The sequence below is a fragment of the Rhea americana genome, unplaced genomic scaffold (assembly GCF_003343005.1).
Source record: "Rhea americana isolate MKP2758 unplaced genomic scaffold, rheAme1 scaffold_38, whole genome shotgun sequence".
Taxonomy (NCBI): Eukaryota; Metazoa; Chordata; class Aves; order Rheiformes; family Rheidae; genus Rhea; species Rhea americana.
In genome coordinates this window covers 2,308,492-2,331,254 of record NW_028186512.1, presented here as the reverse complement: position 1 = coordinate 2,331,254, position 22,763 = coordinate 2,308,492, and the positions used below count along the sequence as shown (strand labels likewise).

Here is a 22,763-nt window from a genome sequence, read left to right as displayed (position 1 = left end):
GAGAAAAAAGAGGAACTGTGCAACATCTCTTTATAAGCCAGTGTTCAGAACCTGTACATTTCAAGAACAATAATGCTATCCTTGACTAAATATGCTAAAGATATTACTAAAGGGCATTTTGTCTTCTCAGTAGACACGTTTAATTTCTTCAACTTACCCGTAATAAGCTGCAAGTAAAAGACAAGCTTTAGCTTTCAAAATATTACTAACATTCTATATATTATTGTTCAATTGTACTTTTTAGAAAAATACCAAATTAATGCCATTTCTGTCAAATCAATGTACTAATATTAAATTACTGTTTGTTTTGTAAGCCAAAATGTGAGGGAAAGCAAAACTAGAACACAACACGTCACTAGGATTCAGCGAACAGCACTATTTAGCCAAAAGAAAAGCATTAGAAAATAAACTCCACGCTATGAAAGCAGCCATCATGCAAGCATTCAATGGAATTAAGATTGCCTAAGAAGCTTCCACTGCAATCACTTAAACTTTTTGAGGTCATCATCCTTACAATGATTATTTCCAGCCCTCGTGGCTACCCAAAAGATGACCTTTTGTTCAAAAATGATTCAGTCATTCCTGGGGAAGGGAAAGCAAGTAATATGCTTCCCTCATTAATAAAAATCTTGCAGCCTCCTTTTTAAACAGGCATAAAGATTAAACAACAGTGGSTACAGAAGCTGAATTTTAGCAGGTCAACAGACATCTCTCTAAATAAAAACTTYACTGATTTGTTCAGACTGTTAAATACACTTGCTTTGCACAGATAATGCATTTCACATACCACTCCTTGCTAAATAAAGGAAACTCTTGCCTTCTACACTCTCACACTGAATTAACCTGCATGCATACCAAGGCAAATAAAAAAACACCTTGCTTTAAAAAAAAAAAAAAAAAAAAAAAGGCAAATTTTGTCAATTGTGAGAATAAGATCCTTCTCCTGTCCTGACTTCTTTATGTTACAGCTTTAAAGGTCACTGAATGTCTCACAGAAGATGAACACATGATGTCCCCAGTCAAGTACAAGGGAACAGAGACAGCCAGGCCTCTGAAGACACTCTTACAAAGTCAGATCTAGGACAGTTGGGCAAACCTAGTCATTTAAAACATAAGCCTATGAAGACTCGAGGTAGTTTCCAGCCACAGCTCAGGCAGTTTGGCATAATTTAAACAGGCTTCAATGACTTTCTAGACTATGGCAGAGCTGCTACGAGCACCCCAGATTTGGGAAGACCAAACACACATAGGCTGCAACTTCTGTGTTGTATGTCCTAGAGTAAATAGTACTGTGCATTTAAGAGATTTATTACCTTTTCTTGTGCTTCTTTCATCTCTTTGCTCTACACAGCATTTGCCTACAGTCTCAAACTTAGTTTGTCTGCCTAATGGGACAGATTTGCTATCATTGAACACTGGGATTGCACTCACAGTGATGGGGAAAACAGAAAAGTGGATATCTAGATTTGTTGGTTTTACATTCACAAGAACAGAAGCGATAAAACACACTCCCAGCAATTCATGGTAATTTCTAAAAAAAGTCTGTCCCACAGGTTCCCAGAAGTGTAGGAGAGGGGCTTTTTCCCTTAAACATCGTATGACCCATGTGAAAGAACCCTGAATAGATATACTAGCAACTGGGGACAAAGTATTGACACCTTAGGGTAGTAAATGAGCTACTTTTCAAAGCTATTGAGAATCTAAAACTTTCTACAAAGTGAATTCAGGAATTCGGCGGCGAAGTCCTCAAACACRGATTTCAGAAGCCTCACTACTGATCTAAATTTACTTACACTGAATTAAGGGCAATGTTAAATGCTCTTGAAAATCTCCCTTCCATTCTGCATTGTTTTAATAGTGGATCTGTATTAGAACCACTAGCGACAAAATAAAGGAGAACAGTGAGAAAAAAAAAAAAACAGAAGGTTCAATGATTGCTTTAGGTTATACAAGATTTGAGAAGGTCAGTGATGAACTCTAGAGATATCTAATGGAGCTATGTGACTGGGACACATTATAGTGATGAAATTCATATTGTAAGTAATAATTCGGGATACTCCTATGCATTGATGGATATAAAATGCACTCACCACTCAGGGAAGAAAAAACCCCTAAGTGTCAATAAGCAGTTCAATAAAAACCATCTGCTCAAAGCACAGTAATGATAAAAGAAAAGTAAACTCTTAGGATACATAAAAAATTAGACTGCAATTCTAGAATACAGTCAGTGAATTTAATAGCACAACAGCTCCTATGTACATACACACTTTATGCTTACAGTTACTTCTTTATATTTGTACATGTGCAGTGCAGACATTTTCTCAAAATTTGTCCTCTGACACCTACATTTTCCAGAATCTTTAGTGCAGTATCTAACGGCAGAACTAGAGACAGATAAACACAATGACATGTATAGTTTATTTGAAGATTTTACACAATCTCGTTTCATAATATTCCTGTGTTACCTTCCCAGGTTAAACACTCCTGGTACACTGTGCATCAGAGTATGAATCACAAACCATTTGAGCTCACAGGGTTTTAATTCATTTTATTTTGTTTTTAAAAGGTTAATGTGCATACATACACAGTTCAAAGAACTCTAATATTTTTAGAAAAATCAATATCTTTCCTGCAATTTTACTGTAGTGCTAGAGTTCACTTTTTTTTAAAAAAAAAATTTAAAAGAGGAATTTTCCATTGTTTACTAAGAACTCCAATGCTCTGTAAAGTATCTCTTAAAATTACTGCATATTACTTGTTGCTAAAATGTTACTCTTGGTTCTTTTCCACAAAGGCTGGTTGTGTTCCTTTCACACTTATATTTGGGTACTGTTCTACATCTGCTTCAAAAAGCAGATCTAAACAAAGAAATCAGTATTATAACTATTGTTAATATCTTCAGAAATACTTTTCTAGCTTCCTTCATTATTTTTTTTTATATTTCAAAACCTTCTATCTTGCATCTAGAACACCTTCTTTTACAAATGGCCTAACATCCCTATGGAAGTTGCAAAAAAAAAAATAAAACATCACCTTGAGCAAGAGATTTTTTTACAAGCTACAATTTAACTGAAAATGAAAAATCCAACTGTTCTGCTGTATGAGATAACAAAATAGCCAAAGTATTCTTCAATAACACGAACTGTCTGCCACAATTTATCTGTACAATTCCATCACAGCTCTTTCCTGTTATGTTACACTTTTCAAAAATATGTCATTAAGCTGCCATAAAAGTCATCTCAAAATGTTTTTCTCCCAAACTTATAATAGACGTATAGATCTAATTTTCAACCTCTTTTCTTCATTACTCTGATTCTTAAGGAAAGTACGACATTTGCTGTCTGAATACTTTGTAGTATTCAGTTGGCATCTCTACAGCATTTCTGTCTGAGGATCTCCAAGCTTTGAATACGTTTGCCTTTATAGTACCTTGAAATGCTGACATATTTATTCATCTCCCTTTTGCAGGAGAGACGGAAATAGTTAGAAGCAGACTTTCAAAGATATGGGGCTTATAATTTCATTGAAAAGCTACAAGACTTTTAGGAAAAAAAATTACACAGAACAGTTTTCTGTGCTGTCAGACATAAAAATTCTGACCTTTCTTGGCTCAACAAGAACTAAGAACAAAATCAGGCCTTCTGCTTTTTATTGCAATTTTTGTAACTAGAAGGACTGTCCTCTTCTGAATCAAGAGACTTCATAAACATTCCTGATGACAGAAACAGCTAAGTAATGGAGAAAACATTGCCAAATTAAAAATTAGATTGATTTCTTCTGGTGTTCCCTCCTCAGCTTCTTGCCAGTGTACATATGAACTGCTTTTTGTTCACAGTGGCTTAACACACATGAAATTAAATTCAACATTGTACTTGAAGCTGCCTTTTCTGATGAACTAAATGTATCTACAATAAAAGCTAGGAATGGGCTGTTTTAGAAAGTTTCTGGCAAGGTTAATGCAAGTAGCATCATATAGAAGGAAATAAAAAAAGGAGTACAGGAAATCAGAGGGAAGAAATGAAGGGAAGAAAGAAGAGTTGAAAGACAGCTGACAGAACAATCCATGCATCATATAGAGACCAGGAAGATGAGCCAAGGAAATGTACCATGGGGTCACAGAGTCCACAGATATGAATTTGTGGCCCTATCAGGCAAGTTGTTTTTCTGCTCATCACAGCAACAGCAGCTACTCCTGCAGCAGCAGAAGAAATAATAGCCATTAATAACTTTCCTCTCCTCCAAAAGCCAAGGTTTTCAGAGAATGCAAAAGGGTACTCTCACCACCACCACCTCTCCTTTGCCAGCACCTCTCTGTAGAATATCAGCTCCCAGCTAGTCTGTCCAAAGATCTGCTCATACAATTCAGAAATTTTAGTCTTCATCAGCTCTTTCTCCAATACCCACTAGTACATATCTTCTAAAGCCTCAGATCAGACATTTCCAAAATGCAGAAATGGTACTACTGGTAGTATATAACCTATTCTAGTGGTATAAAAGTAGTACAAAAAGACTGTCTTGAGCAACTACACACCTCTGCTGCAGCTAGTGCTGYCTGCAGTGATACTTGAGGAAATTTGGAAAGCCTATCTTAAGCCTCCTGTAAAAATCAGTACAGAAAGCAAATCAATCATTCTATTTTCTTTGCAGTGAGAATCTTTTGTTCTCTCACTCTAATGACAACATTGGATTTCTCCTCCCTTGATTACAGTAAAAGTTCTAATACGTCTATAAAATCTGATACGAGTTTTCAATTCGATTATCTCTTTGCTGTCCTCCCATAAGGTTACAGAGATTCTCCCATCTCCAAAATCCCTATGACTTTTGAATAAGTCTTTTTCCAGTCCCCTTAAAACAAGCCACCCAATCACTTACACATCAGTAACAATATCAGTAAGTAGATACAGATCAACTGAAGACATTAATTTGCATTTTCAAACACCAAAGTCTTGGAAGAACCAAATATCAACATCTGCCCCCCCATACTGCCACTAGCCACAACTAACCAAAAGTGCTAACATGCAAAACTGCCTCTCCTTAAAAATGGACGGATACTGCTGACAGAGGGCTTCTGAAAAAGATTTTTCTTCCCTGGAATGCCCTAACCATCAAAATCTGCCACATCAAAATAGCCCCAGTCTTTTCACTTTCCAGATACTCTACAAAATTCATCCATGCTTAAGAATAATCTAAATGGCTGAAGTGGTAAGAGTTTGGAAGGTGTGCCTGACAGTTGCTAAGACCAGAAATTTGAAAGCAGTATAGATCACAGAATTAGTGATCAAATGATGTGTAGGAGGAAAGATGATGTATTTATGAATTTTTGCTTTGGAAAATTTTACACTCACACTCTTGAACAATTCTTGATCTGCTGTATTTAGTGTGTATCAAGCGGATTAAGAGGTTAAAGAAATTTATTTATGAAATACCCTTTAGACCAATAGAAAAAATAAAGAAGTATCAGTAGATTGTATACTTGCTATTAAATATGGACAGTTAACAAACAATAAAGGTTTTCAGTTTACCTGAGTTTGTACTTATAATCCCAGAACATTTATTTTTGAAATGGCAAACTCAGTTTAATTAGAGTTTTTAATTTCAGCTTCCATGGCCAGACCTTCCTGAATCAACAAAAGTAGATCTTTATTTTGTGCCCTCTGGCACATATCATTAAAATATATATATAKAGAGAGAGATCCTTGTAAGATTAACAAAAACACTTTTTTTTTTTTTTTTTACCATCTCACAACCAATTCTCCAATTGATATGCAGCAAAATGCCCACCTATCGCAGCAGCCTTTAATGATGTTAACTCTCTTCAAGTACTTGAGCAAATACTTAATCACCTTTTCCCAGAATAAAATACAACTCTTACATAAGGCTTTGTGGCACAGATCTTTAAACACTTCACAGAGAAGTTCTTCTTAACCATTACTGCTAACCCCAGAGACACAATATCCCACTCAATTTTACCCAATAGGTTAATGACAGAGCCGCAAATAAAATCCAGGTCTCCTCAGCCCCAGGTGAAGTACCCCAGGTACTTCATCTACTAGGCCACCCTGCCTAGTATTTCCTTGAGAAACACCTAAGTCCAAAATGAGATCCAGTCACTTCTATTTAAATTAAAAAAAAAAAAAAAAAAAAAAAAAAAAAAAAAAAAAAAAAAAAAAAAAAAAAAAAAAAAAAAAAAAGAAAGAAAGAAAAAGTCTAAAATGCTATATACTACCATAACACAGTCAATCTGTTCTATTTCAAGAAATCCAAAGAGGCCTTCAGAGCATTTATTCAGGGTGTGCCTGTACTTCAGAGCAGCAGGACACTTCTCAGACTAATCAGCTCATGTGGAGCTCCTTCACTACACTGCTTCTGAGCTAACTCATTTATCTCCCTATTATATTATGCAGGGTAGAGATACCCTCAGACAAATCAGTTTTTCCAGATAAGGGAAATGCACTCGATGAAGCAATAGCAGTTGGAGAGAGATAAGTATCAACAAATGCTACCATTGTACAACCACTTTTATTTCCAGCTCACTTCCAGGTTTAAACACCTCTTCATATATCAGAATTGATTTCAATTAAAACATGAAAAAATGCATTGTACCGCTCATGTCAGAAACAGAAAGACAGCAATAACAGTTTAGATGAAATTTGGTGAGGAGATAGGAGGCTCTCCTCTAGCATCAGGGATATGATTTACTTTTCTTCAGAAGATCAATTAAAAATAGTCTGAATGTGAGAGAAGTATCAGGCTCCAAAAATTTGTTTGCACTGGAAACTTGCTCAAGTTTGCCACACACTTTGTCCACACTAATATGTTTAAAGGGATGCTTCTCACCTACATACCTTTCTAAAGCCTCACAGTTCCCAAGACCTAATTCCTGATTCACTCTGTCTTGGCTGCCAGTGTTTATCTGTGAAAATCCCTAACAAGTTATGTGTTTTTATGTTCCTTCAATACTGCTCTGATACAGAAGAATTAGAGCTTACTTTGCCAGGGACATATATAGTTACTCACACAAGCATCATGTGGTAGTGTCAGGTTTTCAGCTGGGGTATGATACACCAACACACCCATACCATGTTAAAAATCTTATTTCCACATAAAACGAAACTTTAATCATCAAGAAATTATAATTTTGAAGTATATCTCTCTGCCCCACATACAAATGCTTTATGATTAGTCTCTTAAACTAATCCATTACACCATAGTTTTTCTGTAGGCTCTCTACCTCATTCCAAAGATAGGACAGCTAGTACTAACACTGAATGAGCACTCATTCAGTACCTCACTTTATCCCTGCTGTTCAATATGTGGCATCTTGGTATAATCTACAGTGCCTAGATCTATAATCGGAACTAGAAAATGTCTCATTTCTCCATTGCTCATTGTTACATATCTGAATCATTTCTTAATACTAATCAATTCACTTCACTGCACCTCCATCAGGCAATTCTATGATCCCTGTTTTCACACAGCAAACAAACAGTGATGTGCACCAGAATTGCCCATAATTAGGGATGCTTGTCTTCAGATGCTTCAGGTCTGTCATCAGAGGACATAGCAATTAAATAGCACTTTGTCAGTACAAAGTGCAATTTCAATCTATTTAAGCGCTATCATGTGTTTTCAAAGCTGACATAAATCAGTCCCAAGAGTCTGAACTCAGAAAATGAGAAGTACACAACTAATGCCTATTAAAAAAAAAAAGTGATTGAAGTGACTCACCCAACCTCACACAGGAGCTCTGTGACCGAAATAACATTGGGCTCTAATTCTCCAGCATAGTTCCCAACAGCCCCAGCTTCAAAACCAATCTCTTCTAGTGTTTTCCTCTCTCCTCCTCACATTTCATCCAGCTTCTACAGTTCTGGGGAAGCCAATCTAAAGGGAATGCTCCCATTAACTATCACACCTGGATTCACTTCCTAAACACTGTTCCCGAAAGTATCAGGTATCTTGCAGAGAAAGAAACCGCCTCAAATGACATCTATCTTAAGGCAGAAACATAAGGTGACCAAATCGAGTTTGCACAGAAAACTTCAATTCTGACACTCTTTCATCCTTTGCATTACACCACTGTCAGAGCACTCTGTTCCCATAATTTCCTGCAGTCCCAAATAACAATAAAATATTCAAATTAATTTCTGCATGTTCATTGTCTAGCTGGTTGCATTTGCAGCCTCTAGATTGCACAGCTCCTGCAATAAGGTCTCTTAATATTAAATACTGTCCAGATAATCACCACAAGGGTAATCCTTTCCTGAAAAAGCTAACAGTCTAGGAGATAATTACTACTATAACCATTACACCACATGGAATATCATAGCGTTAGTGAAATACCGTGCAGCAGCAAGCAGAGCACCAATCTCTATCAGCCACCTCAACAAACTGAGCTTCAGTCAGCCTCACTAATGCCAGAAGATTAGCACATCAGTAATTTCACACCGAAACAATACACAAGCTTTAATTCTAAAAGTGCGGGGAGGGGGTTGTTTCTGGATTTTTTTTGGTTTTGTTTCTTTGWTTGTTTGTACTACAAATCACAGTAGTGTCATGCTGCAGCCAATGTTTTGCCACACAACATCATAAATAAATAATAAATTTTTGAAATTGTGTAAAAAGAAGAAAAAAGAGGGGACATTAAAGATCAAAACTAAAACTCACCTCATTTCCACCAACAGCTTTGGTTAAAATTACTGCAGAAGACACAGGAGGTGGCATGCAGCCTACTGTCTGCAGGCTGCAAATAACAAAAAGAAATGTTAAGTTCCTTACATCAAGTAAACACTCTACAACCTAAAGATCTTAAAATATCAAATAGTTGTGCAGAAAAAATTATCTCATCACCTGTGAAACCTAATCAGTTTGTGTAGCGGTTACAGTTCAGCACCTGCAGGTAGGATTCTCATGCCATCTCTTACCAACCACTTATCATTAAAAACCCAAACACTTAATCCATTTTCCCACCTATCCCAGGGCATCTACCATTCACAAAGATACTATGTGTCCTGATGTAGTTAAGTTTGTAGTGGGTTAAGACACTTGCACCCATCTGGAGAGAAAAATTTGTATATATATAAGGATGCAAACATACTTTCTTACAAAAGCTGTTAAGCAATGAAAACATAGACTGCTAAGAAGTAAAAGGGTGGGAAGGACCATATACAATGGGAATGTAAAATAACGGACTTAGTTTTTAGTCAATAGCTAAGGGAAATCACAGTTAAGCTTTTTATTTACTGAACATTAAAAGGCCATTCAGTATTTTGTTTTTACGCACGTTTTCACTTCTTGGTAAAAATTATCTGACTTCTATTTATTAAAACATCAACAGCTTTCTCCTGCATTTTGTCTAAAATGTTTAATTATTATCTATCATTTCTTCTACTGTTTGTCCATCAAGATTATCAATGTATATAATAAGTGCTGTTGCAAAGTGAGAACAGAGAAACTGTGAGCTTTCATTTTTTGAGCTTTCTTTTTTAAATACAGTCCACAAAAAGCCATTACTAAAAAACAGAGCTGTATCAAATATGCAGTTGGAAACAACCAAGAACATAGCACAACAAATCCCAATAAACTTTGAGGCTAAGTAAAATAAGCCTTCTGAAGCAAAAACTGCATTGAGTTGGAAGGAACAGTATGAAGGAACAGCTGTGGATTCTCAAAAAGCAAGGACTCTATGTATGTTTTCAAATATTGGAGTTTGACACAGTATCCTTGTTCGGGGCAAGTAGTGATGAACTACTTTGCATGTCTAATTCCACTCTGAAAGAACATGGTGTTTAAAAAAGCTATAGTAATAAATAAAAAGTATTAAATCCAATAAGGATTGGATTTAACAATAGGGAGCATATTACAGTGCAACTGAAAAGCTGAATGTATATGAAAAGCTTGAATAGCAGAAACATAAATGAAAAAATATGTTCACTTTGTCAGCTACAGACACTGTAGAAAAGGCAAATGGCAACTAATACGCACATTATATGAATCCAATCACATGAAATGATAAGCATTGCCTTGGAAGTACTTAGCACTTTCAGCTTACAGACAAGTCTCTGGAAGCAGGGAGCTGTGAGTACTTCGCAGGATAAGCTCATTTTGAAAAGAAAAAGATACCAGAAAAAGAAATAGTGAAAACCAGAAAGCACATGGTGATTCTGATGTCCATCCCCTATATCAGTTGTGACAATACATCTCTTCTCTAATGGTCTCTTCACAGTTAGCTCCTGGAACTCCTCACCTGCACTAATAAAGGATGGGTAAGTTCAAAGTTATCGAGAGGGGTATGAAATGCGTACAAGTGCATTTACCTCAGTTGACAAGGATTTTCCACACTTTAAGAGAAAGATTTAATATACAAGATCCACATGAAATTTAAAATGATATATTTGAAATGAAAAAAAGTATCAGGATATGGTTCTAAATATCTGTCATACAGAAATATTAATCTACAGAAAAGATGATATATGCTAAATGAAAATGATTTTATCACGTGTGTATCGCAGCATGCATATAARTAGTCTGCCAACTTTTTTTTTTTTCCTTAACTGTCAGCTACATAGGAAAGGCGGCAAGAGTTGGGCCTGTTTAGCCTGGAGAAGAGAAGACTGAGCAGGGGAAATCTTATCAATGTATACAAACATCTTAAGGGAGGGTGCCAAGAAGATGGGCCAGACTCTTTTCAGTGGTGCCAAGTGAAAGGACAAGAGGCCAAGAGGCAACAGGAACAAACACACACAGGAAGTTCTCCCTGAATGTGAGGAAAAACTTCTTTACTGTGTTAGTGATGAGCACGGAAACAGGTTGCCCACAGARGTTGTGGAGTCTCCTTCTCCGGAGATATTCAAAACCTCCCTGGATGTGGATCCTGTGCAATGGGCTCCCTTCCAACCTCAACCATTCTGTGATTCTGTGACATGCAACACACTAATAACATACAAACTCCTCCAATGGCCAGACTACTACAGACAAAAATCAATAAGCTGAAATGTTCCATTCACCCAGGCAGTGCTATACGCATTAATATCATGGGACCTGCTGAGGGGCCATAAACAATACCTGTYCTGTTGATATATTACAGACAATTGAATAATAATAGGCCCCAAAGTCACATGTGTAACTACCAAAGCTCTATCTTGTGCCAGATGCCTTAGCAACTAAACTGTAAATGCCATAGGCTAACAATGGCAGAAGTAGTGAACCCATRTAAACATTATATAAGCTGCTTCACATTCCTTTCCAAAGGGATCCTTTCAATACAAAACCTAGTCAGTTAACAAAAAAATAAATAAATAATGTCAAAGTCACTTAGGGAAAATGGCAGGTTCTCTCCTATTTTATATATTTCAAAATTATTGCAAAACAAAAACAAAAAAATCTCCTAATATGATCTCAAGCGTTTTTTAAAAGCAAAGTGTGGAAAACTGGGGAACTGGGGGTGGAAGATTTTTTTTTTAAGCGGGGGGGGGGGGGGGGGGGGGGGGGAGCCCACAGCACTACAGAAACACATATGAAGAGCTGGTGACATCTGAATTTGTCTCAAATAATATTTACAACAAAACAGATGGCTATAGAGGATGGGAGAATCTACCATTCATGAATTAAATCCTGAAAGTAAGGCAGGAAATTAACCGTGGGCTTGACTACGTCCTTTAGGCATAGCCTTGTGTAGACAGCAGCAAAGAACTACAGTCCCCATGGGAGCTGCCCTGCCAAAAGGAAGCTGAATATCCTTGGGAGCATGTGCCTATTTTTCCAGGCCTTTGTGAGGATTATCAATTAGCTCCTGCTCCAAGCTGTGCTAAATGAATATGATGAGGAGGAAGCTTTGCCAAACTCCATTTTGTCACTCCATGTCCTCAGTAGGATACTTCAGGGTTTTGAGGAAATAATAATTACGGTTGTGGGGCACTTGGGTGAAATTCCAATTAGACAGAGTGCTCAAGGCACAGGCAATTCCTCACATTCTCTTTTTGCTCCACTTTTGTGTACCTATATATATGGATGTGTGAGAAAATGTGGACATTTTCTACTTCAAAATGAGTTATTCTAGAATTTAAGCTCATTTCATAGCTGGTTCTTGTGGCTGATTTTTAAAAAACAGAGCTCAGTAGCTTCTCCTCCCACACAGCGCTGGAGGTACTGCTCCCACCAAGCTCCTCTTGCAGTGGATGCTTTCAGTCCCACACAGTGGCTGCTGGCCTGTGCAATGTCCTAAATAAGAATCTTTATCAAGAAAGCACTGTTACAAAGCAATCTTACATTAAACTTCCCTTTTGGGCCATTCTTTGAATGAAGCTGCCATACTACAGAGTTACAATAATAAAGATAAAACATGGCCAGAACAGAAATAGTACTCAAGGAACAAGTGCTTGCAAGGCAGCTGGAAGCATATTGAAGTCTGTTAGCTCACTAGTAAAACAAAGTCACTATTCCATGAAAAATGAGGCTATTTTAGAATGTTTAGAGAGTCATACATACACATGTATTTGTTAAACACACATGTAATTTCACATTCGTGCAAGTATACACATAACCATGTATCTGTGCATGTAACTGAAAACGTATCCCTTAAATATTAAGGGTCAAAGTGGTGTAAGAGGCATTAGTGAAAGAAGGTTGAAAAGTGATGTAAGGAGTGAAAAACATCAAAATTCCTTGCACTTCATACTTCAGGAAGAGATTGTCATGGATTAGTAGGAATTCTGACTTGCTATCAAAAATCCTGTCCATGTTCTGGCTGAGAAAACAAAATAAAACAAAAAGCCCTTTGCAGTGATTTTACTTTACAAATAATCTACCTTTACTAGAACCAAATGGAAGTGAACATTGTTTCACTGCCTTATTTACTTGATGTACTGATACTGTTAACCAAAACAGTGCTAACTTCTGGATGATTTTCATCTCGAGTTTCATCTTCTCAGTATCATTTCCACAACCTTACACTTGGTGGAACACTGGAAAAGCCTCTCAAAAACAAATCTAAATGCTCTCTTCGATTTAAGCTTTGTAAGCATCTAAACATGAGCAGCTTTATTATTAAGCTTTTAAGCGGGAACTGTCCCCAAGCACTGTTTCACCAAGCACCAGAAAAACAGTATGGCTTCTTTAAGCATTTTCCTAAAATAACTGATCTGTATGCTCGAACATCCCAGCCTAGCWACACAGCTCTATTTACCTTTGACCTGAAAAAAACTTCATTCTTCAGATTTTTCATAGCACCTATCACCATTGTCAGTGCAACTTTGGATCACACATTGGCAGAATACACCCAAGTATTTAAAACATTGTTTTTACGGTAACATAGCTTCTGTTCATTTCTAAGTTTGCCTCCTACAAAAGCTTTACTTTCTTGCTCTCTCCCCCACCCCCACCCCGTCCCCCCATAACTTAGCTAGGAGCAAATGCTGTACTCCAATCCGGACAAATGCAAGAGATGCTCAATACAGATTGTTTAAAAGCAAAACAGAATACTAATACATGATATATGTAATACATATTCACAGACTTATGTTTCTCTTCAGCAACTATTTTCTTTCCCCCTGTTCTCCTCAAGACCTAGCACAGCAGCAATCTAGCAAGCTGCCTGTTGTGAAATAGAAAGCAGACCTGTTACAAGCACCCCACATATGAAACTAACTGACAAGACTAAAAATGGGATTAGGTTCCTAAAGCATTATCTTGTGTGTACTGCGTTTTCAGTATCAAAGTGCTGAAGCACAAAAACACACAACAAAATCTGTTCATAATACAACTCGTAAAGCACACATTGCAAGATGAGCAGCCCTTTAAAAAGATAGTTACAAATATATTTCAGTTTATAATGTTTAAACATACCCCTTCAAAAGCCATTCATTTATAGGTGTGATTGATAATAGCTGAAGAAAGAGCCAGATTGCTGTTGGGAAGAACACAAGTGTAAAAATCTGGACAAAAAGGTGTAGTTTCACATGCATCAAAGCACTTGTCAGCTCCTGCAAGAGAAAAAGAAGAGAGGAAGTTGCAGTCATAACAGCTGAATAAGATTGTGTTTGCGCTTTAAAGCTAGGATCATCTTTATAATACAAAGAGAGTGCATGTCAAAAAGGCACCTTTAGGTATCATCTGTTCTCCTCTTTAATAACCATGTACATCCAGACAACATAAAAGCTGTGTCTGCTCCTGGGCTTTTCTCCAAAAAATTTGTCCACCACTTCAATACGAGGGTAGCTCTTATAATGGTAGCTTTTGGGCAGGCAGCCTTAGAACTGTGTTACCACTTCAACGTCTGCATTAACTATACTGACAGCCCATTTACTTTATTGACTGCTAATATCAAGAGGAAGGGAATTTGTAGTGTCTATATGATTTGGATTTTCCTTAGTCTAAAGAGAGCCATGAACCGTAATTCTCCTTTATATCAGGAGAAAGGGATTTTTATGTTACAAGGAGTCATCATCCAGGGTTCGGTTGGGGGGAGGGGGGGGAGCGAGTGTCTGTTTTTGTTTTGTTTTGTTTTGCATGAAAGGATAGCGAAGTAATCAAGTGGCAGATTTTGATTATTTGTTGTGTTAGGAGACTATAAAAATATTACTGTATGTCAGAATTGCCAACAGAGAGCTTACGTATAGAAAGAAATCAGACTGTTGAAGCAAAGCAAAGCAACAAATACCAAGACTATAACAAGCTAACAACAGCTAAGCCATAAAATTCTGAGAATTAAGGTGCAAAATGTATTTGCAGACTGAAAAAATAAATAAAATTTGGCTGTTACACAGTATCTTTCATCAAAAGAAGAACACTCTGGAGAGGTGATCAAATATCATTATGCAATATGCTCTTTAATAAGCTAAGTCTCCATTTCTGTTTTGGGGGCACTTCAAGAATCTTTTACATAGCTTTTGAGTATAAGTGAGAAGCCTTATACATTTCAGCTTATTTCAACACCCATTGACTGAGAAGGAAAACCCCTTTCCCTCTYCCTCAAGATAACTTGCACTCTTCCAGTTGCATTGTTGACTTAAAAAAAAGAGTCAATTTTATTCAAAACCTATTTTGTTAAGATTCTCAAACTATCATAGCTCTGATACTCTAGAATCATTAAAAAAAGAATAAAAATTGTATTTTAATGTAAAGGGACACAGCAGCAGGTCTTCAAATGCCACCTTTTTCACTTTCAGGACAGCTAAACATTTATAAACAACAAAATACTGTGTTTTCAACCATTCAAATGCACAATGATGCACTTAAACATCTGGAAGTATAAGCAATTAAGCATCATGCTCTTGTTATTTTATTTCTTTTACTAAAATTACCTCCCAAATTTGAGTTTGAGGGAAAAAAAGGCATGAAAAACTATATATCTATTCACACCCTATTCTCAGAAAGCTACACAAAACAAGGAATTCAAATGAACATCTTGACCCAGTTTGACAAAGAAAGCACCATTACATCTAGTTCTTGGTTAACTGAATGAAATAACAAATTTGGAGTGGGAAGGAGTGATTGGTTTTTTAAAGAAAACTCTCAGGCAGGCTAGTTTCCATCTACACAGAAAAACAGAACTTCACACATAACACTCAGTACCCACGGAACCACAAATGACTTCACTATAGTACTGTTACATTTTTCCTCAAAGAAAGTAAAACTAAAATGTCTAGTAGTAAGAACGTCCTGTGTGAGAAGGTACCTAGAAATACCTATATAAAGCGGATTTTTAAAGTGGATTTTTAAATATAAATATCACTTTGATTTTTCCTAATTGTAAGCGATTCCTTCGGCACAGCTGCAAATTCCTTCTTTCCTTTTTGAAGTCCTCTCCAGTCCCAGCCTTCCTAATGAACCAAACTATGATTACAGTCTAGGCAATGTCACACATTCCCAAGTGTTGACAATGCAACCAATGGCATTAAACAAAACGTTCCTTTCCCTCTTTCAGTATTGTACACTTGTTGCCCTTYTAATTTATTATTTTAATAGCAACGGAAAATGCCTTAAAACATGTAATTTGAAGGAAACTGATAGTTTTAAAAGTAAAATCCAAGATTTAAAAAAAAAAGAAAGAAAAGAAAAGAAAAAGAAAGAAAACATTTATCCCTAAGTTGGTTACAGGGCCCAGTGAGCAAGGAGGATGCTAACAGCACAGGCCGTTAGCCTGTGTTAGGCTTAGTACATAAATACTGTGCAACAAGTCTTCATAGACCTCAGTTACCAGTCTTTAAGATAGTTATTCCTTTGACTGCATTAACACAGATCAAACAGTAATGCAAACAGCTTTCATCTTCTTATGCATTCTACAAGGGCTTTCCTCAATCTCAGTCACTAGAATCCTCAAAAAGGGCAGAAATCTCAGAAATTATGCCAACTATGACTCAGTTTCTCCACACTAAGTGGAACAGGTCACTTTGTCTTCCTCAATATTTTAGACTCTTCAAAAAGCTTCTGCAAGTTTCTCTCTGGTCAGTGCAAGTCTCTGTCATCTCCCATTCATACTAAGATGGTCGTAGCTAGACTCCTCTAGCAAATTCATACACAGAGCAGCAGTATTTTCAGCAGTTTGCCAGATTCCTCATTTAAATGGATAACAAGTACATTGTTTAATTTCTTGGAGTTTACAGTAGGATTTTCTTCAAAAAAGCAAGCTATCCAGTCAACAAAAACTGAAAGGGCATCACAATAAGGTGCAATCAAATGTTCTTGTAATTCCTGGCCACAAACTGTTTTTATAGAAATAGGAGCACCACAGTTATCCCTAGTTTTGAAAATGTAAGGAGGCTGCACACAGACTAGCTTTCCCTGAAAGCTGTCAGTTATTTTGTAAAATGCCTTCTCAACCCATGTTAACAAATCTTTTTTTCTGAGTGTGTGTTTTCACAGCAGATAAAATTGAAAGTGTAATCTTAAGAGAGAGTATCACATTTTTTCTAATTTTATCAGATTCTTGTCTTCAAGGGATACACAGTTAAATCTCATACAATTTCTTTTCATAAAGCACACTAATTAATTGAAATGAAATTAGTGTTATTTGAATTAAAACAGCAGACACACACACTGTCTAGAACTAATTAAGACAAAAGCAGAAACAGCTTATTTTGCAACTCTATAAGAAAATARATTTACTGATGAATAATGCCAACTTTAGATTGTGCTTTGTGTCTCAAAACACTAAAGGATGCATTAAAAAAAAACATACCCCAAAGCATTTTAATAATATCACCACCTACTCTCCTAACATTTCAGGACAATTTTTATTATACATTTTAGAAAGTAACAGCACCAGGACTAATTGCTGGAACTTTTTTTCTATTTTTTACCCTCATGGCTTCTTGATGAAATACAGAACTAGATGCACACCACCAGTACTAACTGCCATTTCTAAAGCAATCTGAGAGTAGCTAACTGGACATGTAGCTCCTGCAAAGACTTCATTTACACACACACATATGTATGTGCATTCCTTTCAGAAACACACATGAAAAAGTTATACAAGTTCAAAGTGGAGCATAACAAGTTGCCAGGAACTTGTCAACCATACCACCTTAACTCGATAAAGTTAGATAGAAATACAGTAGCATTGGGAATATAGCCAAAATTCTGATTCTGCTAGAGATTTCATTCTCATTCACAAAAGCTTTACAAATCTGAAGTTTCAAGGATTAAAATTACTAAAAGGAAAATAATTTTTTTTTCTCTGCTACATGCAAAGTTTCTTAACATTGAATGCAGAAAATTCCACTCTAAAAGTGCCACTCAAGTTCTGTGTTTTGGGTCCTCTATGGAAAACTCCAGTGCCTGTTTGCATTAGGATGATTACTGTTCCAGCAAAACAGATAAATTGGCATGGGTCTTTCTGCTTCCACATACGACCACAATGCTCTAAACAGCTGCAACAGAATCGACTAGAATTATTCACTTCCCTTATATGGCATGCAGGCAGAACTAGATGCACTAATGTCAGAACTGCATACCTGCAGACACAGAAAGAAAAGACTAGCATTAATTCAAACACAGTCTCCATTTGAAGCATTCGTATCATAATCATGATACAGAAAACAATTTTTCTGTTTAATGCATACTGTCCAAATCCCACTGATAGTTTAACCAGAAGATACTGTAATACTAGACAGCATTACAATGCTTTTTTGCCATTAGTTCAAGAAACACAGAAATGACATGTTAACACAGCCAACAAAGTAAAAGAAACCAAGAAACTAGACTAGCAAAGAGATGCAGTGTTTCCCTTTAGTTTTGGCTACTTAGCAAGAGCAGGTACCCCTTCATCTCTTTTTGGCATGCAGCAATCACTTCCTTCTCCCTCTCATTTTATGCTTCGCTAAGAGGTTTTTCCCTTTCATCTCCTTTCACTTCCAAATTGTTGTTCTCTGAAAAATGAAAGCGACATAAGATTTGAAAAAAGTCCCAGAATCTGCAATATGCACCGAAGTATAGGAATTTCAAGTCCACCTGTCCACAAGAAACAGCGAAATCTTACAGGAAAAGATTGCTAGGACTTTATACCAGTGTACTGGCCTTGCATCTACAGAAGATCTACATCTTTTGTGTTGATACTTGCTGCTATCCCGTGCCTATTCAATGTGATCACTTAAAGTCTCTAGATCTTCATCGCCATGAATCTGGTAGTGACTAGCCTACACGGTCTTAGGGAGCATGCTGGCAGGACATGTGAAAGAGAGACACTGAGATCTCACATCTTTTCTTCATATCTTACAGATGCATCGAGACTCCATTTAGCTTGTCTCTGCCTAGGTCCCTATGAAGTTCTACTTAGATTCACAGTTTTCTAACTTGTATCTAAACTGAGCAGTAAGGTAACATCACTGAAACCAACATGTAGAATAGGGAAAGGAGGGATACTAGTATCCTTCTGAATCTCACCCAGATTAGGGTGCATCTGGGGTGCAGACCCAAACACTCAAAAATGCATTCAGCACATCCATTTAGTCAAAGTTCTGTAATCTCAGCAACGCCACCATTATGCTCCCTGCTGCTTTATGAAGAATTTTCAGAAATAAARGGGTTATTCTGTAAAAGTCTAGTTTTTAACCTTCTTTGATTAGCCATTCTCACAACAACAACAGCCTAGCAATTAAATATTCCAATTACATTCAAATTTGATCAAAAGCAACACAGAACTTGTAAAACAAAACAAGAATGAAGCAATTAGAAATTACAATACCTCAGTTTTTAATGATAGTCCACTGTTAAAGAATATAGCTGAAACAGCAATGTAAGTTATGGTAATTTCTGGTTTCAAGGGTCCTAAAAAATATAGACACAAAGAACAAAGCGAACTCAGTCAAAGTGATAATGATATGCATATACTATATCAAAGCAAATGAGTATTTAGAAGAGTATCCRGAAAAAAAATCTAATCCTTATAGTCTGTTTTAGAAGAGTAGGGTATACTGTTAAATTACAGAGATTAGTGCTATTTATTTTTAAATAAAAACAAGTCAGTGCGTGGAGAGAGGTATCACATCATAAAGGTTGGGCTTATGCGATTACAGGCCATTAGGAACTATTAGGGTAAATTCTGTAAACATGAAAAAGGGAAAATTTCCAGAGCTTTCTTCCATCTTCAGAGTATCCCCATAACATCAGTCAAATTCAAAGCATATGCTCAAATGAAAATAGCAGCTGCTCCCTCCACACAGGCATCTACATCATTCACGTATCTGCCTCTCACCTCTCCCCCAATACATACACCTGTCTAGCCACTTGCACAAAGAAAACCAAACAGTACCTTGCAAAGAATTCCTTGAGGAATACAATTCTGCATAATCCTCCCACAACAAAACAGCGGTGGAGTAATTCATTAGAGCCCTAGTGCAATGCCTTCCAGAAACATAGCTGCAATAAGATCAACGTGGGCAGGTGCTTGCACCTCCAAGGGTTCCACTATATTAAAGGTTTACATTTGTATATATTTACATACCTTTTTCAAGGACRTTAAAATGACATACTTCTTACACTCCTGTAAAAATGATTTGTTTCCTTAATACTCTCCACACTTGGAGACTACCAAATGCCAGAAGTATACATTCATTTTTTTTTTCATTATCATCCAACCAAATACTTTATGAAAAGAAAATATTAACATTGTACTTAGGACCAAACTAATATCTGAACCCTGCAAGTGAAACAATTTAAAATGCAACCTTTTCTAATTCATATTTTATTTAGAGACAATAAGTTGKCATGGACAAAACTGCAGCAGCAAACATGCTACCCTTTACTTGGTGCTCCAGAAGAGAAGCTCTTTTATTCTCTATTAGATGAATGATACATTGACCGTCACACAGCACCAAGGTCAATGATCTCTATGTTACAGGGATTTGACCATACACTGAGTCTATTCAAATTTGCATCTTGAGTCATTTAAAACAAATTCCTACTCTCAGAGAGGATTTTGTTGATGATACATTAAAAGGCAACCTAAAAAAAAAAAAAAAAAAAAAAAAAAAAAAAAAAAAGCACTATGTAAAACTAAGTCAGATTACCAAGCAGAAGTTAAAGTTGCAACAAAACACATGGCTATCTGCACAGTTATATCACATTAACTGAATGACCGGGGGGCGGGGGGGAGATTAGAAAAGTTGTGTGCATGTGTCTGTGTCACGCACTAAACAGACAGTCAATTGGCCAGGTAGTCTAAGATAAGGATTCTAACCAGTACTCAACCTTTCTATCATACAGTTTTTCACTGAGCTACCTGAACTCTACACGGGGGGGAAACTCAGCCACTACAGTATTCACACTTCCATGCAGCACAGGGCACTTCCGTCAGACAAATGAATCTGCTTCAGCTCTCCTGCATAAGACTGATGAGGAAAACTATCTTCACAAATAAACTAAATGGACTCACTCATCAAATAAAAAAAAAACGCACGAGAAGACTTGACTTGCACCCTGAGGGTGGCAAGAACAGCACCCTCAGTAACAAGATCTTCGTTACTTGTGGCACATTGTTCCACTGGTATGGATGTTGAACCATTCAGTAAGACTCTGCAAATTGCAGTATGTGATTTTGCCAGCCAGAAAAATTTTTTCATATGCTGATATTTCTTTCCACCCCGCTTCTTTCTGGTTTTAGAATGAGCAAGGAGGTAGCACGGGTTCAGGAAAGGGATACTGCTATGTGGAACATGCACCTGCAAGTCTCAAGCAATGTTTACATGCTTTTCCAAGTAAGTTGTCCCAGGAACAATRCCATATCAATGCTTGACATCTCTTTGCAGTAGAAGAATTAAACTGAAATCCTCCATTATAAAATGCAGGAAGTAAACCAAGAAAAAAAAATCTAATGTTTTTGTTTAAAAGATCTCCCACAATATTGGTAGCAATTAGCTTGACCATCAAAATAAAAGGGTACAAAATGGTTGATGTTATAAAATTAAAATAGTCTTTAACGTTTGCTAAACACAGAGGCCTGGACCCTACACGAAGATCCATGTGGGTGGCCCTGTACACCTATGCAGAGCAGCACATTGATGTTAGAAGGGATCCTTGCACAGCAGGAATTTGCCTATCCTGAACTCCATGAAGTACTGGAACCTTAGTTACCACATAAAGTGTTCAAAGCCATTTTTAAATCACTTTCCTTTTTTTCCCCAGAATCTAAGGGGAAAAAATGGCTCCTCAATGTGAAGGTTTCTATCCTCAGACTTCAGCTCCGTTAAGGGGGGAGGAGGGGGGGAAGTCTGTGTGTAAGACTACAGCCAGAGTCTTTCCCTCCTCCCATAATAAGAAACTGCTAAAAGAATTCTGCTAAAGTATTCTACATTCCTTTTCTTAGATCTTCACAGATCAAAGACAGAAAAAGTTATAAAAGTTCACTCGGTTTTGAAAAGTTTGGGATATCTGAAACTGAAGTTTCAACAGAAACTACACAGCAGATACTGTCAGGATCTTTTCTTAAAGATATGTTGCTTATTTTAAAATAATGCTAGGTATTTCATCAGCTCATTACCACAAACTTATAATTCCATTTAGTAGAAGACAATGAATCTTTCTCCTGCCTTGTTTACTTTAGGTTCTTGACCCCATTTTGCACAGAGTCATTTTTATCTTCTTCCCCATTTTCACGTGGAGGTAAAAGAAAATAGAAAAAAAAAAACTTTTAAGAAATGCGTTATCTTAAAACAAGGAAATCATCTGGCTTACATTTAGCACCCGAGATTGCTTTTTAACACYGTATGTTTTAAGCTCTGCCTCTCAAGAGGATCACAGGTAGAAGACATTCATACACGGAACTCCACTAACTTTAAAGCGGTTCTTGAGCTTATTGCTTAGTTAAGAGGAGTACATTCGAAGTAAGCTGTTATTTAGCTTTCATTACAATTAATCCACGAAGAGTAAAATATTATTCAAGACACTTGTGCAGAGCCTGCCAAAGATGCACATAGGAATTCAGCTTAAAGTATTTCCCGGGTACTTGAGAAACGGGGAATGGTGAGCCAGCGAGGAGGCTAACTCCTAGAGAGGCAGGGATTACAGGAGGGCCCGCTGCCGCGCACTGCCCCGTAACCCCACGCGCTCTCTCTGGGGAACCTCCCGCAACTCGAGCAAGCAATAACTTCAAAGTTATTAAGCGGGTACCCCGGAAACTTGGGGAGGGAGGACAGGAGCACCCTCCCGCGCGCCCGTGCCCCCGGCCTCCACYCCCGGGCACACGGCGGCCCGCTCCCAGCCGCGCGGCCGGCGCCGGGAGAGCCCAGGCCAGCCCGCAGCGCCCCGCCACGGGGCAGCGCCCGCCGCCG

At 37.3% G+C, this 22,763-nt stretch overlaps 1 protein-coding gene across 1 annotated transcript in view; it reads right to left on the bottom strand.

The window, feature by feature from the left end:
* SLC10A7 (solute carrier family 10 member 7) overlaps positions 1–22,763 on the bottom strand; it is a 155,929-nt gene that overhangs the window by 131,521 nt on the left and 1,645 nt on the right. The window contains exons 3-5 of the mRNA XM_085313148.1: positions 19,181–19,263; positions 13,843–13,979; positions 8,668–8,743 (exon numbers count right to left, since the gene is read on the bottom strand). Coding sequence (XP_085169274.1) covers positions 8,668–8,743; positions 13,843–13,979; positions 19,181–19,263 — 296 coding nt within the window. The remainder of the gene's footprint in view (positions 1–8,667; positions 8,744–13,842; positions 13,980–19,180; positions 19,264–22,763) is intronic.